Below are 21,919 nucleotides of genomic sequence, written 5' to 3'. Positions count from 1 at the left end.
CATTTCTATGTATGTTTTCTTGATATTTTGTCTATGAAAACAATTTGATGAAATAAATTAGATATACTGTTTTATTATTCGAAGAAAATAAGACCAAGCCAACAATTAAATAATGGCATGAGTCTTTAAAATACAGATGTGCATTGATTTGGAGCCAATGGCCTCTCTAACATTACAGGGCCTCTTTGGAATATTAGGGGGAGAAAAATCACAATGTTATAAAAGTTTGCTGAAAAAGGAGAGGAATAGAATATGGTAAATATAATGAAATATATATTCCTGCTACATTATTTAGAGAACTAATAATTTTAAGATATACACTAATAGACTGATACAATGTATTTCTTCAGAAGCCATAGGCAGGGTTTCTACTAGTCTGCCTTAACTGCTGACTTTATTTAGGAACAGAGAAGCAAAACATGTATTTTACATATAATTCTTTAATTTATTGTAGACATTATTTTCTACTACATAAAAACCATAGTTTTAAAGCAATTTAGCAGTAAGTTCAGGTGCCACAAAGCAACTATAAATCCACAACTTAATTATAACCAATTACCCTTATCATGACTGCCAACTATTATATATGTGAAGCTCTGAGACTTACTGACCCATAACCATAAAGTGAGATGTATTAAAAACTAGAATCTACAATCTTTTGTAGATGTAAACATTTTTAATTTTTGAATAATCAATTATTTGAGTCATCTAATGCATATCAGAAGTATCCGAGTAGATGTCAGTACTTGACTTCACTGCATTTATCTGAATCTCCACAATGGCTTTCAAAATTCTGGATCTGTCTATACTGCATTACAGTAATTTCCCCATCCATGGTTTTGCATTGCCAAGTCACCTACAGCCCAAAAATATTAAATAGAAAATTAAATTCCAAGAATAACCTATTTGTAGCTTTTGTGTGTCGTTTTTTAACTATGCACCCTTATGAAGTCTCAAACTGCCCACTGTCCTGTCCTTAACATCACACTGGGTGTAACCTGTGCATAAATAAGCTTATCATTTGGCAGTTCCCAGTGATCAGGCTGACTGTAGTTTTTATCCAGATAAGCAAAAAAGCGGTCATACTGACAATTCAGAAATGTTAAAGAAAATATAATGTGCTTTATTCAAAAGAAAAAGTGACCAAACAATGCATGTCTAAGTACACAGAGGAGGGAAAAAAATGTGAAATCTACCCTATTTCAAAATTCAAAACTTTTTGGTCATAAAGGTCACATTTTTGGCTTCACACTACGGATGATCAATTGGTAAAGTCTATGCAAACAGTGTAAATCTCTGTAACACCGAGGGATTAAATAATTTTGAACAAGGATATTCTAACTACATAGGTTTTTGTATTATCTTCAGTTTTAGATATCCACTAAAATATAGTGCTCCCCAGCCAAGAGGAAACTAGCAAATTCCACAAGCATTTAATCATTTCAAAATACCCTCTTGTGCTGGCTAGATTTTTGCCCAACTTGACACAAGTTAAGAGTTACCTGGGAAGAGGAACCTTAAGTGAGAAAATGCCTTCACCCATACTGCCTATAGACAACTCTATAGAGCATTTTCTTGATTAGTAGCCCACTGAGGCCAGGCGCTGTGCCACCACGGGGCAGGTGGTCCTGAGCTGACTGAGAGAACAGGCAGAACAAGTAAATACGCATTCCTCCATGGTTCCCCCTTCAGTTCTTCCCAGCAGATGCCACACTGACTTCCCTCAGTAAAGTATGTGTTGTACCTCAGTAAGACACCTTTGATCCCTTGGTATTCCTAGAAAACTGAATGTCACCTCCATAAGCAATTTAAGTTATAAGAGATACACAACTACATTCACAAAAAGAACTCAGTGTTTCTAAGAAATATGATGTATCAGTTTGTAACTAAAAGTTTCTCTTCAGGCTATGTCTCATTCTGCAGCCCATGATGGCCTCAAAGTCACAGTGATATTCTTGCCTCAGTGTCCCAAGTGCTGAGACACAGACCTGAACCAATATGCCCTCCAATAATCACCTTGGAATTTCTTTAAGGTAATGTTCTCCGATCATAACAAGTGTTTGAAAATCCTGATTAATTCCTAAAGAAGTGAACCTTAGAAAATATTTTTAAAGGCACAAGAAGTATTTTTCTATGTTAAATAAAATCCAGATAATCCAAAACTGAACAACAGAAGTACCTTTTCTTTGATTCGAACTTCCAAAGTGCGACGTTGCCTTTCAATTTCCTCAATCCTCTGTGTCATAGGAATCTGCCCTTCTTTAAGTTTTCTGACCTCTTCCTTCACTCGATCACGAATTAGTTTTACACCTTCATATTCCTGACGTACATTCTCATATTCCTTGCAAATAATTCATGAAACAGAAGTTAATAATTAGGCATTTAAATTAATACATCCTAAAGCCAAAGTGTAAGCAGAGATTTTCTTTTAATTTATCAATAGACAAGATGAAGGAATAAGCAAACAAAAGAATTTCAATTTTGGAGGGTAAAAAAAATGGGTCAAAAAAAAAAAAAAAAAAAAAAAAAAAAACCCTAAAAAGAACTATGTAGCTGCTATCTTGATAAAACAGTGTCTGGGCTAGAGACAGGGTTTAGCAGGCACAGGTCCCTGCTCTCAAGTCTGATGTCCCAACATGAGTTAGATTCCTGGGACCACATAGCAAAAAGAGTTAACAACCTCCCACGAGCGCTTTTTAAAAATGTCATTCCACTGGAATTAGCTATTGCTGAGTAACAAGAAAATGGAATGCTAAAATAGAAATACTAAGTGAATGGGGGTTGAAAAGGCCCTTTGGGCTGGAGAGATGACTCAGTGGCTACAAGGAGAGCTAGGGTTCAATTCCCAGCACCTACATGGCAGCTGACACAAACACACATGCAGGCAAAACACCTTGCACATAAAAAAATAAATAAATGTTAAAAAAAAAAAAAAAAAAAAAAGAGGAGTGCTTCCTGCACAGAAGACCCAGTATACACGTGGAACAGTTCAAAACCACACTTATGGGCATATATTTTCCTCCAATTAAAAACAGAAAATATTTTGAAAAAGTGAAAAGCATAGGGGGGAAAAGCCTACAAATTTTAAATTTAAAAAGTTAAGACCGAAATCAATCTCTTCAAAAAGGGGTCAAAAGACTTTAAACATAGAAAAATACAGTAAAAAGGTATAGAACGGACAAAGTTTAATAATGAAATTGCCAAACCTGGTGGGATGAAGAATGCCATAAATATATAGATATACTTTATTTTCATACTAATATGTTTTTCCATGAAATAAACATAAATGCTTCTACCTATTAAGTAATATACCAGATTTCCACTGTTTATCCCACACTGGTCATAGGTAATAAATATGTATCATATTTTAAACAAGGACAAAAAAATAGGAAAATTACAAAGTATAAGAAGACAATGAACATACTTCAGTTACACATGGCATACCTCAACTAAATTATTAGTGGCATACACACAAAAATATTTTCAGTGGCACTGAATGACAGCCCTCGCTTTGCAAATTTAATTTTTTTTTAAAAAAAGAATTGTTTATTTACTGAACCTGGGGCATATTAGATACACAACCAATTTTAAATTTACATTTTTAATTAAATTCTGAAGTGTTTTCTCACACACATACACATACACACAAAATTGGCATGTAACAGTTGCCCTATGATGATAAAGTCACCTTAACAACAAACTGTTGCAAGGATATATCAGAGGTTGAAAAATTATTTGTCCTGAACATAAAAACCTGTAACAAATTTAAATTTATAAAACGTGTTACCTGTAGTTTTCCCCTTGCAAGATCCAAAAATAAAAATAAAATATCCAGGTAACTACCAGACATCAGTCACCACATAACCCTGGCCGCCCACACCCAAAGCAGAGCGCCTTTTATTAAACCCATCATCAGAGAGACAGTCTCTTCATTTCCTATAAACAAAACTGACATGTGCCAAAAGAGAAAGACCCCAGAGGACAAATTCTAGTGCTGACACTGAAGACCAGGGCCCAAAGGCCACTGACTAAAAAGACAACAGTGGCTGCTTATCACTGCAAGCCATCCCAGAGGCTTTGAACCATCCCCTTTGGCTTGAGAAGTGCAGGCTTCCACGTGAGGAATTTGATCTTCCTAAGTGCCCACAATGGTCAGACTACACAGCACACAAGGACAGCAGTCCTGTTCCGACACCTGGGAAGCTGGATTCAACGGCCGAGTTACTGGCTGAGTTATTGGCTGTTCGTGTCAACTCAATTAGAGGTGATTCAGTTCTAAGGTTCAATATAAAACTTTAGAGGAAGTGTTGCCATGAGTCTTTAAATCAAACTTGAGAGAAAGTGTGAGTGCCCACCCTGGTAACAAGCCCCGGCAAGACTTTCCACCCTGAGGCAGGACAACAAGGGTCAAGATTCAGATCGCTGTTGCTGTAATAACAAAGTAAGCCTCTGATGATGAACCACGAGGAACTACTAGAATGTAGTTAGTTAACAAGTATTGTCAGGCTGTGGGCTACTTCCTGGACAAACTGCATTTTATTATGAAAACCAAAGGTAAAAACATAGTCCCATATAGCATTAACAGCCTCTGAATTCTTGGAAGGACATGTATAATGGGGCCTTTCAAGAAAGAATTATAGGCCAATCAAATGTCAAAATTTCACTCTAACTTTCCTAAACAGGTTTTCCCCAACACCTACTAATCACAAAGGAATATTAAGTTATGAATATTCAGAAAATAAAAATGTATAAACTAATGACATTATTATGACCAAGGTGTTTGGTAAACAAGTAAGTCATGAATTTGGAATCAACAGGAAAAGGCCTTTGAAACAACCCTCCGGACTTCAAAAAAAAAAAAAAAAAGTCACTTCAGGTAGTAGATCTGTCCCAATGTCATGGCAACAAGAACAAGAGCTTCGAAGAAGGACCAAAGGACCACTCTGCTGTCTGTGTTGTCCCTGATGGCTCTGTGTATCCTCTCCCGGACTTCCATGTACTCCTGTTCCTGCGTCTCAGCTGTCATTGCCACTGCTAGCTCATTGATTATTTCTTCTAGCTTGTTCTGATGAGCTTCTGTCTCCATGTCTTGTCCTTTGGGAGCTTCCCCAATGTCAATGGTGAACATTACAATCTTTGGAGTCATAGTAGACATCCTATTACTAAAGTAGAACTTGTACATGCCATCCATGTGGGCTGCATATGTGTACTTCCCACTGGATTCACGGTCTCCTTTATAGATTCCTTTAGTAACTGGTCCTGTGATCTCCACGTCAACTTCCAGGAAGCCGCCCTCCACCACCTCAAAGATGAAGCCTATCTCGGTGCCCAAGGCGACCCGCTCGAAGAAGCACTCCTCTGCGTGCGTGTTGATGCTGACGAAGTAGCCCTAGGCCGTGGCCAGCAGTGCCAGCAGTGCCAGCAGCTCTGCGAGCGTCACCATGGTGTGGCACGGGCTGAAGCCAGGACTCGGACTGAGGCCTCCGGAGCCGCTTCAGCCGCTGCCGCCTTACCTCCACGAAAATTTAATTTTTAATGTGAACAAATATCTTAAATCATTAACACTAAGGAGAAGTAAAGAGCTGATAAGGGCTGAAACCGAGAATTAATGTTGGTAACTCAATCAACTGCTTGCTATGTGGTAATGGGCATATATCCAATAAAGAATAAGAAGAATATACATGCATGTATCTAATACAAAAATTTAAAAGAAATATCTAAGTTGACTATAAGTGCCTACTTATAAAGACATGCTTTGTCACTCATTCACTCATTAGTTTTGTTTTGGTGATTTCTTATTGTTTGTTTGTTTGTTTTTTGGGAGGGGGAAACACCTTCACATAAGCTGGTTTCATCTGAGAAGAAACCTCAATTGAGAAAATGTTTCCATTAGACTTGGTCTACAGATTTTAAAATTATGATTGCTATGGTAGGGCCCAGCTCACTGAGGTTGATGCCATCCCTGGGGCAGGAAGTTCTGGAGAATATAAAAAAGCAGGCTGAGAAAGAAATGGAAAACAAGGCAGAGGGCAGGATTCTTCCCTGCCTACAGTTCATCCCTTGACATTCCTTCAAAATGAACCCTGTTACAAATGAAAAAAACTTTTCTCCCCAGGTGCCTTTTGGTTTATCACAGCCACAGAAAGCTGGAAGAGTCAACTATTTCTTCCTCAGATAAGTAACACTTACCACCCATGGTCTTTTTGCCTCAAGCATCTCAATTAAATCTAAATGTCGTTTTCGTTCATAGAATCTTTCCACGTCTTGTTTGTACCTTTCATTTCTCTGAATCATTTTTTCTAGGTATTCAGTTTTCTCTTTGCAAGAGGTCTAAAACAGAATTTGTTGACAATCAGTTTAAATGAAAAAAAAAAAGGATATGGCAAATCAAATCTTTTAGCAATGAAACACAATATGAACAAAATTTCACAAGAAAGAATTCTTGTGTTTATTTGAAAACACTCCTGTTAGTCAAATAAAGTCTATCTTATTTAGTCTATCTTTATTTGACTAACAGGAGTGTTTTCAAATACCTTATCCTTATCTTCTGTAAATGGTAAAACCTTACACAGTATATGGCACACAACAAATTATTTGATGGGTACCAAATGAAAGAAAAATGTAACTTCCTATGAGAATTCCTTAAAATCTCAACTGGTTTTACTGAAATAGTCAAAAATTTCAAACTTCATATAATCAAAACCATTCTCACTTTCTGCCACCAGTTGATGTTAGAAACACAAGTTTGGTGAAAAATCAACCACAATTATGAATTTACTCAACACACAGACATACTACCCATTTTGTAGTATGTTTTTTTTTTTTTTCTTTTTCCTTAAGTCAGGGTTTCTCTGTTTAGCCCTGGCAGAGCTGGAACTCACTCTGTAGACCAGAGAGACCCAACCTCCCTCTGCTTCCCAAGCGCTGGGATGAAAGGCACCACCACCCAGTTATACTGGCACATTTTGAGACACAGAATCAGTAAATGACAACAGAAATGACTTGTCTGTTTCTAAATACCTCTAGCTGCTTCTCCTTCTCCCTGAAGTTTTTGAGTTCACAGTGGTACCTGTGCATCTCTGGAGGACCGATTGACTTCTCAGTAGCTTCAAGGAGTTCAATCTTGCTGAGTTTAGCAAATTCCCCAACTTTGTCCTACAGCACAAAAATTAAGTATTAGCAACTATCACACATAAATACCATTAAAATGTATTAAATTTGCTAAGGTGGTCTCACAAAATTTGAGAAATAAAACAAATCATTATGTTTATGAGGAAAATAAGCTAAAGTGTAGACACCAACATTAAAATAAGATATTGAGTTATAATTTTAAATGTAGATTATTAGAATATCTAAAAATTTTAAAATGTTTTTCTTTTATATCACCTATGTATGTGTGTACCTATGTGTTTCACTGTGTGTGTGCATGCAATGCCCAAGAGTCATCAGATGTACTAGCTGGAATTCAGGTAGTTGTAAACTGCCATATGTAAGTGTGTGAATCAAATTTGGGTCCTGGAATTCAGGTAGTTGTAAACTGCCATATGTAAGTGTGTGAATCAAATTTGGGTCCTTTGAAAGTGCTTTTAACAATAAACCCTCTCTTTAGACCACAATACTTTATTATTAATGAATAATAAAAAATATCACTAGACTTTAAAAAGCACATCTAAATATAAGTTTATTCTAACCAATATATCATACAAATGCACTGATTAAAAGTTATTCAATAATTAAGGCAAGTCCACCCTTTAATCCCAGCACTTGGGAGGCAGAGGCAAGTGGATCTCTGAGAGTTTGAAGCCAGTTTGGTCTACAGAGCAAGTTCCAAGACAGCCAGGGTCACAGAGAAACCCTGTGTTGAAAAACAAAACAACTACTATAAAAGTTGTCCGTTAACTGTGGCTTCTCAGAATCTCACACTCAAGAATGCATGGCAGCTATCAAGAACAATCAAGTCAGCTTAACATTCTAACAGGAAGCGGTTCGTGAGCCCTGGCCCTTAACTGAGGAGCTATATAGAAGGTAAGGTGCTGGCTTCTGGGAGAGGAGATTTAGTTTTCAGGGTGTGGTATCTGGTACATAAACTAATGGATGGCCCAAACCCAGGAGTATATGGACAGCACAAATCTAAGCCCGCAGGTTAGTACAAAAAAAAAAAAAAAAAAAAAAAAAAAGAGAGACCGGAGAGGGAGTAAATAAGAGCAAAACACATTGTATGATATTGTGCAAAGAATAAAAATATTTTTAATAAGTTGCTTGTCTCTTGCAAATGGAGTCTGAAACTACTTTGTGCTTAAAGTACCTTTATTATAGGCTGGGGAGATGGCTCAAGTATAAAGTGTGCTTTCAAGTTTGGATCTCTAGTAGCCATATAAAAACTAACCTCTGACCTCTAAGACTATGTGTACACACATACTCAAATACTAGTGCATACCACACACAGACAAACATGAAAAAATGTTTTTAAGAACATTTTGTAACTTAAACTTATTAAATAAAATTATTAGCATAATATATGGATGACTGAGGTCCACTATTACAGATATGTGCCATCACGCCTGTAAAAATAAGTACTAAGTGCTGTACTGAATGCAAAGAGTAATAATTGCACACTCATTAACTGAAATTAATAACCTAAGTGATGGATGCTTTTTTTTTTTTTTTTTTTTTTACAAAGAGCTACAAATGTTAAGAGTACTGTTTTGATACAAATCTAACTATTACTGTATCTCTTGAATAGTATTTACAGTTTCTATGGCATAAAGCCAAAACATTACACACAAATTTTTCTCATGTTTGGAGGTCTCCCCTTCTCTAAAGAGGGAGGGAGGAAGGGAATCCGCAGAGGGGGCTGGGGGTGTGGGAGTCTAGCAGGGTGGGACTGAGAGGAAAGGGAAAGGAAGCTATGATTGGGATGTAAGGTAAATAAATTGATTAATAAAAAGATTTCCCATGTTCATTTGTATTTTCTCAGACCTGAGGCAAGAACTGGCACAGATTGCCCACTTGGATGTTCAAGGCCGAAACTTGTTCTTCCACTATCTTCTGGGTTACAGGTTTTTTGTTGATGAACCAAAAGGACTGATTTTTTATCACATCAATCTCACGGGTGATTATAAGATTTCCAGAAGTCCTGAACCTAATTAAAGAATTGAAAAGCTTTTATATTCAAAGCACACAGTAATTTAAGAATAACATTTCTATTACTTTTCCTATACCCAAAGTCTAAAGAAATAGCATTATAATTTTTATTATTTCTGGTATTTTTTAATCCTTCCCACCTTAGAAACATTGGCTTCTTGTTTGTTATTATCTCACAACTGGCCATGTCAGTTACTATTTGGTTAACATTAAAAAATTATCTAAATTGTTGTAATTAAAACAAGCGCCAATTCTAATCATTATACTATTCTTCAATCACATCCTTTGTAATTCAAAATGTACTAGTACATTACATTCTCTACTAAGAGAATAGTTGGCTGAAACTTCCTCTACTTTAAAAATGTATGAATAAAAACTGACTTCCATGGAATACAAATTTCCCCAACCAAAAGCTCTCAACCCAAGAGTAAATCATGGATTGATACCAAGTACTTCATTCTGAATCCATATTCAGAACATATGCCTATAGTATATGCCTATCAAGAACCATTAAGTAATATAGCATGAATATGGTTGGCCCATAGGGAGTGGCACTGTTCTGAGGGTGTGTCATTGTTGGAGGAAGTGTGTCCCTGTGGGGTGGGCTTTGAGACCCTCCTCCTAGCTGCTTGCAAGACAGTCTTCTTCCATTTGCCTTTGGAACAAGATGTACAATGCTCAGCTCCTCCGGCACCATGACTGCCTGGATGCTGCCACACTTCTGCCTCAATGACAATGGACTGAATCTGTGAACCTGTAAGTTGGCCCCAAATAAATGTTGTCCTTTGTAAGAGCTGTACTGGTCATGGTGTCTCTTCACAGCAATGAAAACCCTACCTAAGACATTCAAAATCTAAAAGAAGCACTTGCTTTTTACTGTTAATCTGTTCACCCATCATCTTCACAAAGTGATCAAAGTCAAGGACTTAAGTATATCAGGTAAACTACCACTATGCTAAACTCCAGCCTAAGTATTTCAAAACTGGCAAAAAGAAACAGATACTTAAATTTGTGAAAGACTACGATTTCTCTCTCTGGTGTGTGTTTGTCCATTTTAGATAAGTAGTCCACGTGGACCTTGAATTTGTTATCTAGTGGGAAATGACCTTGAATTTCTAAATCTTCTGAATTGCATCCAACTTCTTACTTTCCTGCCTCTAAGTCCTAAGTGCTGGGATTATGAAGTATACCATCAGACCTCACTACAACTTTCTAGTGTATATTACACAATTACTTTACACAATATTACATTAATACTTTTCCAAAGTCATCAAGAAAGCATAAATACAAGTTGAAAAATTATACTAAAAAGGAGTGTTTTGGAAGCTTTAACACTTACAGTTCAATTTCAACCAAACCTTTGGAACATCCTCTCTTCACGAAAAACCCAACCTACAGTGTAAGAAGAGTGAGTGAGTGATGGCAACAGTAGTTCCAGGTAAATAATCAGAGACTATGTCCTCCTCTCCACTACGGCTGCAGCCGCCCCCAGGTGCATAGATTAAACATTGGCAACCACTCTAATAGCGCATATTCTGTTTTTAAAACAGACTTGCCATCAAGTACCTTTCAAAATAAAAATGATCATTTACATAGTAAAATAAGACATCTGAACTAGTTCTGATAACTATGAGCTTAAACACAGAACAAAGTGAAGGAATAAAAACATCAGATTGGATCTTAAGTTTGAGCCCCATAAATAATAAATAATAGAACCCCCTAGTTCTTGGTAGAGCCAAGAACATTAAAAGTTCAAGGTCACCCTCAACAACATACTAGTATTAGCCTTTCAGTGCTACGGTACATGAGAACCTGTCTCAAAATACAAAAGAGTGGGAAAATGAATATGATCAAATCTGTTGTATGATACTGTCAAAGAATAAAAACATTCTAGAAAACAAGGAAAAGTGGCAACAACACAAAATAAAGCAGGTACAGCATCATAAAGTTTATGTATTTTAATGTACTGAGAAATACACTGAAAAAAAGCTGAATCAGAATGTAGTGACAAGCAAAACATTATACAATATATAAATAAAGAACAAGAGCTGGAGAGTTAAGAGCACTTGCTGCTCTTCCAGAGGACCTGTGTTCTGTTTCCAGTACCTATGCTGGGTAGTTCACAACAAAATATCTAGCTGTGAAGAAAAATGACAGCCTCTTGTGGCCTCTGTAGGTACACAACCTCTACCCCCCCACACACACTTTTAAAACACAAAATAAAAAGACCTTGCAATAATCTTTTTAATCATGTTAATGATTTATGAGCATGACTGAAAACAATTACCATTTATTTATCTGCAGGCAGCACACATCATGTCCTGTTATCAGCTCTCTCCTCCTAACTAGTGGGGTTCAGTTGTCAGCTTGGTACCAAGTGCTTTTTTACCCACTGGACTATCTCACTTGTCCTCAAACTTCTCTTTTAAAATACAATCTCATAATTTTTGTATATAATTATTACATCTTTATTAATTTATTCCTAGGTAACTTACACTTGCATTGATGTTGTTAAATCTGGAACTAGAGAGTGGTTAACAGCACTTCACACTACTATAGAGGACCAGGATTTGGTTCCGAGCACCCACAAGGAATAGATGGCTCACAACTGTAACTCTAGATCCAGGGGATAGGACACCCTTTTCCAGCTTACAGACACAAAGACACAGGCACACATGCTCTTTAAAAATAATAATAATAATAATAATAAAAGAACAGTACTTTTAACTACATCACTTTGTTGACTGTTAATATACAGAGATCTGATCTGGTATCTAACAATCCCGATAAGTTTCCTATTAAGGTATCAAACTTATTTAAAAATTCTTTTTTGATGGACAATCTTTCTGATTGCTGTTATCACTTCTTGGTCTTAGAGCAATATTAAAAATAACCAGAACTTTCTCCTGAGACTATCAGTGTTCTTCTAGAAGTTCTAGGTAAAAGAGCACTCATTTGGTATATTTAAGAACCTAAAATGTAGAAATTAACTTGTTTATAAAAGCAAATGGTTCTGGATTTTCTTTAAAATTATGTAATTTAAGTAAGCCAGGCATGGTTATGCACACCTTTAATCCCAGTAATTGGGAAGCAGAGGCAGGCAGATCTCTGAGCTAGAGACCAGCCTGGTGTACAGAGGTAGGTAGTTCCAGGACAGTCAGGGCTGCTACAAAGGGAAACCCTGTATTGAGATGCCAAAAACCAAAGAGGAAATTATGTTAACTCACCTTATCTGCACGTCCCATAAAAGCAGGCTTGCCTGCTAGTCCAAGGCAAATAGCACACACTATGCTTGACTTCCCTGTTCCATTGGCTCCAATAATCATATTCAGATGGGGCCCTGGAGACACTTCACAGATATCGTATGTTCTGAATTGTAAAGAAGCAAAATCTTTTTAAGTAAATAAAAGAAAACCTTTTCTTTGTAAATGCATCTTTTTGTTGCTTTGCATTATAACTGTCCACAACCCTTTTATAATTCATTTAAAAGCCAGCTAAGTTATAAATGCAATGTTATTCATATATTTAGGGGGATGAGGTACTGAAGAGTTAAGCCAGGCCCTTTTACATGCTAGGTAAATGTTTTATCACCTAGCTCTATCCTTAACCCTGTACATTTTAAATATTCAACTTATAGAAGGAAAGTCTATCAATGGGAAATGTAGCGGTGCAAACGTAAAATAAGAGCACAGGGGCTTAGCACGACGGCACCGGTCTTTAATTCTAGCATTCAGGAGGCAGGGTTTAAAAACCTGGTTAAAACAAACCCATGAGTTTGGGGCAACATATAGAGAGCCTGCCAAGAAACATACAATCCAAGTTTAAACCATTTACCCTATTTTGGGAGACTATACCAAAGTTATTGTACTTATTTTTACCTCATTTTTTGTAAAATAATTTCAAAACAAATATGTACAAGAAGTCATAGCTTCTTTCCATATTTTTCTTCAATTAAAACAGTAGCTACTTCTCATATTTTAATATTTAAAGCAATCTAACAATTATTCTTATTCAAATGACAAGGTCATTAAATCAACAGCTTCATTTTATCATCAATTAAAAAATTTTTTAAAAAAGGCCTTCACTTCCTTTAATATGCTGCGAAAAGATTCCAAAGATCTGAGACAAGCTATGTTATAATAATACCCGCATCTCTGGGAGAAAACAGGTATATATAACCAGAGAGATCTGCACCTTATCCACACCATGGCACCTAGTATGCTAATTCCATGCAGTCCATATTAAATGAATTAAACATTTAATTTATATTCAGTACCTTATGTTTTGTGTATGTTTCTAAATCTGCTGTTTCTGTGAACTCTTAATAAGTGATTTTTCTCCTACATATTTTTTAAGATTCATTTTTTATTTATTTGTTTGATTGATTTTATTTATTTATGGTTTTTGAGACAGGGTTTCTCTGTGTAGCCTTGGCTGTCCAGGAACTCATTCTGTAGACCAGGCCATCCTTGAATGCAGAGATCCACCTGCTTCTGCCTCATAAGTATATGGATCAAAAAGAAGCAAGCCACAGTGCCTGGCTTTATTACTTATTTTTAATCTGCGTTTAATTCTCATTATTTGTTGAGGCAGCTTTGACAAGATATGAAGCAAGCTAACAACATAGACATTTCTCTAGCTTGCCTTTCAAAGTCCTTAATTGGAATCCATAAGTAATATTTCTTCTCTAGGTTTTAGTGCTTAGGTACACTTAACTAATCCCATAATTTAACAAAGCATACCAACTTTAAACACTTAAACTTTAAAAGGCCAGGTGGTAACAAAAAAATACATGTGACAAAGAACTACAGGATACACATGGAAATCTAGTATCCTTTATTTAAAAAGAGGCAGGGCTGGAGAGATGAAGCCACTGATGAGAGCTTTAGCCTCTTCCAGAGGCTCCAACACAGCTCCCTCCACTCTCAACCCCATCTGACTTAATTCCCTCATACCAACCTCCCAATCTGTCTCTAGAGTTCTAAGCCTAGCCTCCCAACTTGCTTGGTACTCACTTCTCTCAGCCTCACTCTGTGACAACTTAGTTGTCAACTTGACTACCTACATCTAGAGGTAATTATAACCCAAGCAGTGGGGTACAGCTGTGAGGAATTTTTCTTTCTTAAAATTATTTGGAGTGGGAAAACCCACTTTAACCGGGATCTCTTGAGGTGCGAAGATCCACCTTTAATCTGGGCCATACTTCCTGCTGGCAGCCTATGTAAAAGACATGGAGGAAGCGTTCCCTGTGTCTGCTTGCTTCCACTCTTGCTCTCACCGACAAGTCCATTCCTTCATTGGCATTTCAGCCTATTTCTCTGGGCCTCCCAAGACCAGCAGAGACATCAGTGTCATGGACAGAGTACTTTATCAAAGGGAAAACATTTTCCCAAAGGCTAAACGAAGGAGGCTTCAGTCTCATTATGAGTTCAATGGAGCAGGTATTTTAAGTTCATTTTAACTAAGCTTCTCTGACAAGTCTTCCAGGATTCTCATCTTACCTTCCTGTGCAGACGGATGGCTGGGCTCTCTCTGGATCGCTCACTCTTACCAGAAGACTTTGCATTCCTCTAATTTATATTTTCCTTTTTGTAATTTCAAAATTTTCTGTAACATCCATAACTACCTATACATATGACTCCCAAGTCTGTGACTTACTCTTTTCCCTCTGAGCTCCAGGCCTTTAGAAACTCTATCTATATAACACTCTTCTTAGCTAGCCCACAGGAAAGTTCAAGACACAGGCACTCAACTGCATTCGTTATTCATTCTCTCTTGAGTTACACCTGACTGGCTAACCAGACTTGGGAAGGACTAGGGCACCATCCACTCACTATCATGCCTCACAATGCATAGGCATTTCTTATCAAATAACCTTTCCGCCTCTAAGCTCACCCTGCATTCTTGCTTCCTTACTTCAAATATTCTTGCTTTGCTTGCTGTCTGGCACCCTTTCAAAATCAGCCCCCAGGTCCCTGACTGCCTGCAGGATGATGCTGGAGCGTTGTTAACAGAAAAGCCAGAACAATAGTTTCCAACCTCTATCTTACATTCTGTTAGGTCACTCACTAAACCTTACAAACTGGCTTTCCGGCAGTTCCTTCTTTGTGTAATCATCTTCCCTTCCTTTCCATTTTAGTATCTTCTTCACAAAGCTCTGATAGTTGTGGATGAAATGAGCCTTTTCAGTCTTTGTGCTTCTCATGAAATCCTGGGTTACAAGAGATAACCTCATGCTGAGTACATTTACCTTTCCTGATCTGAATTCAAATTAGCAACTCAGCTATTAGAACCTATACAGACCCGGGCAAAAACCAATAGATTTGAGTTTATACCATCAACAAAGACAGAAATACAGCAATGTGTAAAGAAAACAAACGTACCCCTAATACATAAATGCTTGAAAAAAATGGTATTGTTGTTACGGTTCTATAACTTATTCAAGCCTACATTTAGGAAAAATATCTCGAAAGAATAACTCTAAGACGATAAAATGATTATATTTTGGTAACATTTAGAATCTACTCAACTAGTTGGGGTGGGAACAAGGAAGAAAGTAGGATTGGAAGGGTCAAGAATCTGCAAGGAGGTACAAAAACTGGGCACGATTTAATTTTTTTTGGTACACTCTAATCTTCAATCAACAACCATTACCATCTCATCTGCCCACTCGGAAAACGTGTACACTTTTCAAAATGTGCTGTAACTGTTGTCTATCGAGTTTTGTAAAGTGCACAGGTTTCTGGCAGGTCGAGATTCACAGGCTAAACTAGAGATCTGGCCCCTTAGTAGATCTACTGACTATATCCGACGCCTTCCAAAACCATTAGGTGGATAAAAAATTAGGCCACACGTCTACTACAGCTAACACGGCCAGTCTCCACGGCCTAGGCAGGAAAAGCCTCAGGGTTAGCCTGGCACAGGTTCCCCACCGCCCGGCACACTCCACGGCCCCGGGCCTGCGGGACGTTCGCTCCCTCCCTGGCGCGGCCTGTCGCCACTCACAAGAAGTTCTCCATGGCGATGCGGACGATAGAGCCCTCGACGAAGAGTCCGGACGGCCGCGGCAGCGTCGACATAGGATTCGAGTTCTTTCTCTTGCTGGGGACCTCGGAGGGAGCATCTCTAGTGAGAGGCCTCTTAGAAGTCTGGGGGTTGGGGGTAGCAGCCTTCCCGCTCGGAGTCGCCATCCTGGCTTCCTCCGCGTCCTGCAGCAGCTTCCGTTCCCCGAGAGTCGCAGCCCAGGAGCCTCCGCGCCGGGCTCCCGCGCTCACTGACCCCGCCTGACCCCGCCCCCCGTGGCAGCGACGCGCCTGCGCAGTTCCGCCCCGCAAAACCAAGGCCACGCCCCGATCAACCGGCCGCCTTGGCCTCAAGAGGCCAAAGGTGCGATCCCCGGTGTGACTGGAGAAGACTGGGACTCAAGGGCCGATTTCCATAGGTGTCAGGATTTTCTTCTTAAAGAACCTTAACTTTAGAGTAATATGCGAGTTGCATTTACTATTTGGAAACCTGCCTCGGCGCCTCCCGTGCTTGGGTCGCTTGCTAGTTTGCGACTGTCCCTCCTGGAACCACAGGCCTCATCTGTCTTAAGTTGTACATCGCAGTCCGCTTCCCTGGTGCTCAAAAGAGCTCCAAAGAACATAAAAGATGTTGTTGTTGGCCCATTGTTGGAAGCATGGCATTCACAACCATCTGATGCTCTAAAGATTGTGAAGAGTGTATTAATTACTTGTCCACTCACACTTCCTTGCCCTTTTATTGTATAATTTATTTGCTTGTATTTTATGTGCATTGATATTTTGCCTGCAGGTATGTCTGTGTGAGAGTGTCAGATCTTTGGAGTTACAGACACTGTCCTTTGGAACAGCAGCCAGTACTCTTAACTACTGGGCCATCTCGATAGCCCCCAGCTTATTTGCTTGTTTGTGTATTTGAGACAGACTCTTTATATAGCTCTGGATGGACTACTACTCACTATAAAATTTTTACTACTGCTTCCTTAGAGCAGAGGTTCCAGTGCAGGCCAACAGATGGCTTCTCCCTTCAGGTTTCTTTTTTCTTTTCTTTTTTTCTTTTTTTTTTTAAATTAATCAATTATTTTATTTATTTACATCCCAAATGTTGTTCCCACCACTCGCCCCGCCCCTCGCAGAGTTCTTCCGCCATTGCTCCTCCCCTTCTCCTCTGAAAGGGTGCCTCCCTCTTGGTGTCTCCCTTCTCTGGGGCATCCAGTCTCTCCAGGATTAGGCCCGTCCTCTCCCACTGAGGCCAGACAAAACAGTCTTCTACAGATTTGCTGGTGGTCTTCCAGCTCATGAATGCTCTTGGTTGGTGGCTTAGTCTCTGAGAGCTCCTAGGTCAGTTGGTACTGTTGGTCTTCCTATGGGGTTGCCCTCCTCTTCAGCTTCTTCAGTCCTTCCCCTAACTCTTCCATAGGGCTCCCTTCAGGGTTTTTTAATTCCCTGCTTAAATTCTCTGGCGGTTTCTAGAAATCCTTGAATGAGAATAAGCAAGCTTCTTCGGGAGTGTCTCTACCTCCCTGTGCCCATATTCATCTCATTAATCCTTTCAAAGATGATGCCACCAAGGCCCATAGCCAACATTCACCCAACCAGTAGTAAGTATGTATGACCAGCCGGAGACTAGGATAACGGGAAAAGAGAAGAAGCCATTGGATGGTTTTAAGTAGAAAAGGCCTGTGATCTAATTAAAGTTTTTCAGTCATTCTGCTTGCTGTGTGGAAAAGGGATTGAAAGGTGTCAAATATAGATGTGGGGAGACCAGTTAGAAATCCCATTTGGGAGAGTCCTCTCTTGGCCATAGACCAAAACACCTTTATGCAAGCCCCTGCTTCTTTCTCTCATACAAATGGAATCTGCTCACTGAAAGTTTTAATGAAAGAAAATATAATCATTGTAGAAAGCATGTAAACTTGTTATGGGTACTAGATGTGTGTGTGTGTGTGTGTGTGTGTGTGTGTGTGTGTGTGTGCTGTGAATTAAGAAATAACTTGTAAAATGTTCAAGTAACAGAAAGGAGCAAAAAGACCCAGTGCTGAGGACACTGTGCTGTTAATTCTTCTGCACATAGATGGTATATTCTTGGCTTCAAGAACTTAAAGGCTACCAAGTGTAGTGGTATATGTGTGCAGTCTCAACACTCAGGGAGCTTAACCAGGAGGATCACAAGTTCTATCGAGGAGAAGGAGGAAGAAGAGGAGAGTCAAATTCTGAGCAAGTTAATTAGTTATGAAGAAATCTATCCTGTGGACAAATAAGACTATAATCAGCAGTGGTGGGACTTAAGAGCTTCACCATCAAAGTTAAGAGTTAAGAGGACCAGCGTTACCATTTCATGCGAGGATCAGACTTTTGGTTTGATTTTCTTTCTCTCTCTTTTTCCTTAAGATTTATTCATTTATTTTATGAATACACTGTAGCTGTCTTCAGACACACCAGAAGAGGGCATCAGATCTCACCACAGATGGTTGTGAGCTACCATTCAGTTGCTGGGAATTGAACTCAGGACCTCTGAAAGAGAGTCCATTGTTCTTAACCACTGAGCCATCTCTCCAGCCCAGGATCCGACTTTTAGAATGCCGTTAAAAGTATGCTTCTAAACTTAAAAGTTGGGAACAAATCCCCAAGTTTGGGTGACTCCAGAAAGACAGTCAGTCATACTATGGGTTTTAACTGGCTAGTCATGGTCGCCACTGTATGAGAGTCCAGTAAAGAAACCATCAAAATGGTGGTTCAGTGGTTGGAAGGGAATAGCTTATTCTAAACTTCCAAGACTGTCTTTCCAGGAAAGCAGGTAGGGGAGAATGGGGGTTTTAAAGAAGACTGAGGAGTAGGAGGTGAGAGATGTTAGTGTGGGTGTTGGGAATGCATAACAACCGTCTGTGAATGGGGATGGGAGAGTCTGGGGGCCATCATGGAGTTTGATGTGCAGCCACAGGTGCCTGTCAGTGGAGCCATCTGTTCCTTCTGCCAGTGGCAAGGAAAATGATTCTTTTGGGGGATAGAAAATAATTTCTCAAGTTCCAGAGAAATGCTGGCTTTTTTCTAACTGCCAGAAATCCCTTCATAGTCCAGGTTGAGCTCCTCCGGACGTGAGAACTGCAGGTGACCTAACAGATACCATCCTGAAAAAAGGATAAGGTTGGACCAGCAAGATGATTAAGCACATAAATGTCTCTGCTGCAATCTGGGATCCCTCTGTAGAAAGAGAGAACCAACTCCTAAAAGTTGTCCTCTGACCGTCACACGTATGTTACATGTGCCAATAAAAGGTTAAGCCTTCTTTTTTATATTTACTGCAACACACATGTGCTTTCTCTCACACACCACCATACACACACAAACACACACACAAATATCTTAAAAACAGTACCTGAAAAAAGCTTATAATTCCTTTATCAAACTAATTCTTCAGATTTTAGTGTAATTTTAATATCCTTTTTCTTGTACATGTATGGTGAGTTCCTTCTGTTTCTCAAAGATGAAAATAATACAACACACCCATGGCATTATTTATACTCTTTTAATAATCATTACTTGATATTACTTCTGGGCCATTTTTATAAAATCATTTTAGGTAATCAGAATTTCATTGACTACAGTTACTGTTATTGATTCCCATAGTTATCTTTGGTTAGATTCTGTGTAATTGAAAATTATCATGAACCAAACACTGGAATTTAAAACTGAGAACAAAGGCTAGGTACTTCTAAAAGTCGGATGGTACCAGTAGACATGTAAGGTGGAGGTGGGGAATCTCAAAACAGATAAAAAACTATGGGTAAGTAAGGGACATTGAAAATAACAGGAATACTCTTCCCACAGGGAGGAACCCCTGCCAATTGACTGATACCAAGTAGGCAGCCCCGATCATACGGGCCATTGGGAGACGATGAAGTTTCCTTAGGGAACACACGGGTCGTTCCACATCGTGGTGCGGCTGTTGTGGTTCATGAAGAAGGGCCAACCGGTCTGCAAGTGGATCTTGATCTCCCAACCCAGGGGTAGGGGTTCTAGGTCACTGGCTCCCTTGCCTAATGCCATCTGCATCACAGGCGACTGGGTGGCAGCACCCATGCTGGGTTGGGGTCCGCCTAAGCACATAGCTAGGGCATGAGTCATGAGGTCCTGAAGTTTGGGCACCTCCATATAGCCCATGTGTCTGGGAAGCCAGCGCCGGGCAACTTTATGAATTAAATGACTGGGTGACATGGCCGAAGAGGGGTGGAAGTGTCTGGAAAATCTAATCACAACTCTGGGAATGATAAAGAAATCAAAACTAAGAATTCACAGGCTGTAGAAGAAATTGAAATTAAGAACTAAAGATATATAAAATCTATTCAATGAAACCCACTGTTTTAGTCAGAATTTCTGTTCCTGCACAAAACATCATAACCAAGAAGCAAGTTAGGGAGGAAAGTGTTTATTCAATTTACATTTCCACATTGCTGTTCATCTCAAAGGAAGTCAGAACTGGAACTCAAGCAGGTCAGGAAGCAGGGGCTGATGCAGAGGCCATGGAGGGATATTACTTATTGGCTTGCTTTCCCTGGCTTGCTCATCTTGCTTTCTCATAGAACCCAGGTCTATCAGTCCAGGAATGGCACCACCCACAATGGGCTGGGCTCTCCCCCCTCGATCACTAATAGAGAAAATGCCTTACAGCTGAATCTCATGGAGACATTTTCTCAACTGAGGCTCCTTTCTCTGTGGTAACTGCAGCTTATATCAAGTTGACACAAAACCAGCTAGTACTCCTAACCAAAAAAATTCAAACCCAGGAAAAAAATTGACTAATGCACAAGATAAATTCAGACACTAAAATGTACATGACCAGAAAAGAATCTCTCCATGATACATGTCAAAATGTCAAAAGAAAAAAGCAAAAGAAAATATTAAAAGTTGTAATAGAAACATGCTAATACAAACACATCAAGCCTCTCAACAGAAACACTAAAAGCAAAGAAATAAAGAAATAATACATTCTAAACCCTGAACTAAATAAATTTTAATCAACATTTTTATACCCAGAATAGTTATCTATTAAAGTTAATGAAAAGATAAGGACATTTCAAGAAAGCACTAATTAATTCATCAACAGCAATCTAGCATTAAAGAAGAAATGGGAAGAATTCTAAGCAAACTGAAAGAAAAAAGATAGTCTGTTGTGTTAAAAATAAATGATCGGTGGCTACCAGTTCTTACTCCATGCAGACCAGGTACCATATGCCCTGACTGCTTATCTTCCACAATGCTTTCAGACACTGTTCCCTTGGCTGGTTGTTACCATGCCTGGCACATGAATTGCATTTTACTAGCTGCTGAAGCACCATACCATGGTAACCCCTTTATTCTCTAGCCACCCTCTCCCGGCTGTCTCTCTGTCAGACGGGAACTCTGCTCACATTCCCTGTAGCCCTGTAAAATCAAAGATCCAGAAGCTTGTAATTTATCAATCAGTTTATATGTTAAATTCTCATTCCACAATACATCTACATAATAAACTTCTGACCAGCTACCAAAAACTGTCCACCTAGATAAGACAAATGGACATATAGAAACCCTTAAAAATATTCATATTGACATAGGGCCAATTAAGACCACCTGGATCTATATCATCCTTCTCTGGCTCCATCTTGATACTTCTTCCCTTCTCTCCTCCCTTACAAAAACATTGCCCCCGCCCCATTCTCTACTGTCCAATCATGTATTGCCTTGGCCTTACTAGTGCCATCCTTCACCTGCATATAGAC

The 21,919-nt window shown here is 39.0% G+C and overlaps 1 protein-coding gene and 1 pseudogene across 4 annotated transcripts in view; both read right to left on the bottom strand.

The window, feature by feature from the left end:
- The window catches only part of SMC5 (structural maintenance of chromosomes 5), a gene marked incomplete at its 5' end in the record, with an annotated part of 63,589 nt that extends 47,255 nt beyond the window's left edge, over positions 1–16,334 (bottom strand). For all 3 annotated transcript variants that reach the window (XR_013974933.1, XM_080912039.1, XM_080912040.1), the window contains 7 exons: positions 2,180–2,341; positions 6,190–6,330; positions 7,021–7,155; positions 8,980–9,142; positions 10,484–10,536; positions 12,372–12,513; positions 16,150–16,334. Coding sequence is in view for 2 of the 3 variants with exons in the window: in XM_080912039.1 (XP_080768165.1) it covers positions 2,180–2,341; positions 6,190–6,330; positions 7,021–7,155; positions 8,980–9,142; positions 10,484–10,536; positions 12,372–12,513; positions 16,150–16,334 (981 nt within the window). The remainder of the gene's footprint in view (positions 1–2,179; positions 2,342–6,189; positions 6,331–7,020; positions 7,156–8,979; positions 9,143–10,483; positions 10,537–12,371; positions 12,514–16,149) is intronic.
- Positions 4,868–5,443, bottom strand: LOC308416919 (transmembrane emp24 domain-containing protein 2-like; annotated as a pseudogene). Its single transcript has one exon. The product of its transcript is annotated as a transmembrane emp24 domain-containing protein 2-like (transcript).
- Positions 16,335–21,919: the final 5,585 nt, after the last annotated feature.

The sequence above is a fragment of the Micromys minutus genome, assembly GCF_963924665.1.
Source record: "Micromys minutus genome assembly, chromosome: 2".
Lineage (NCBI taxonomy): Eukaryota > Metazoa > Chordata > Mammalia > Rodentia > Muridae > Micromys > Micromys minutus.
This window is presented reverse-complemented; position numbering and strand designations above follow the sequence as displayed.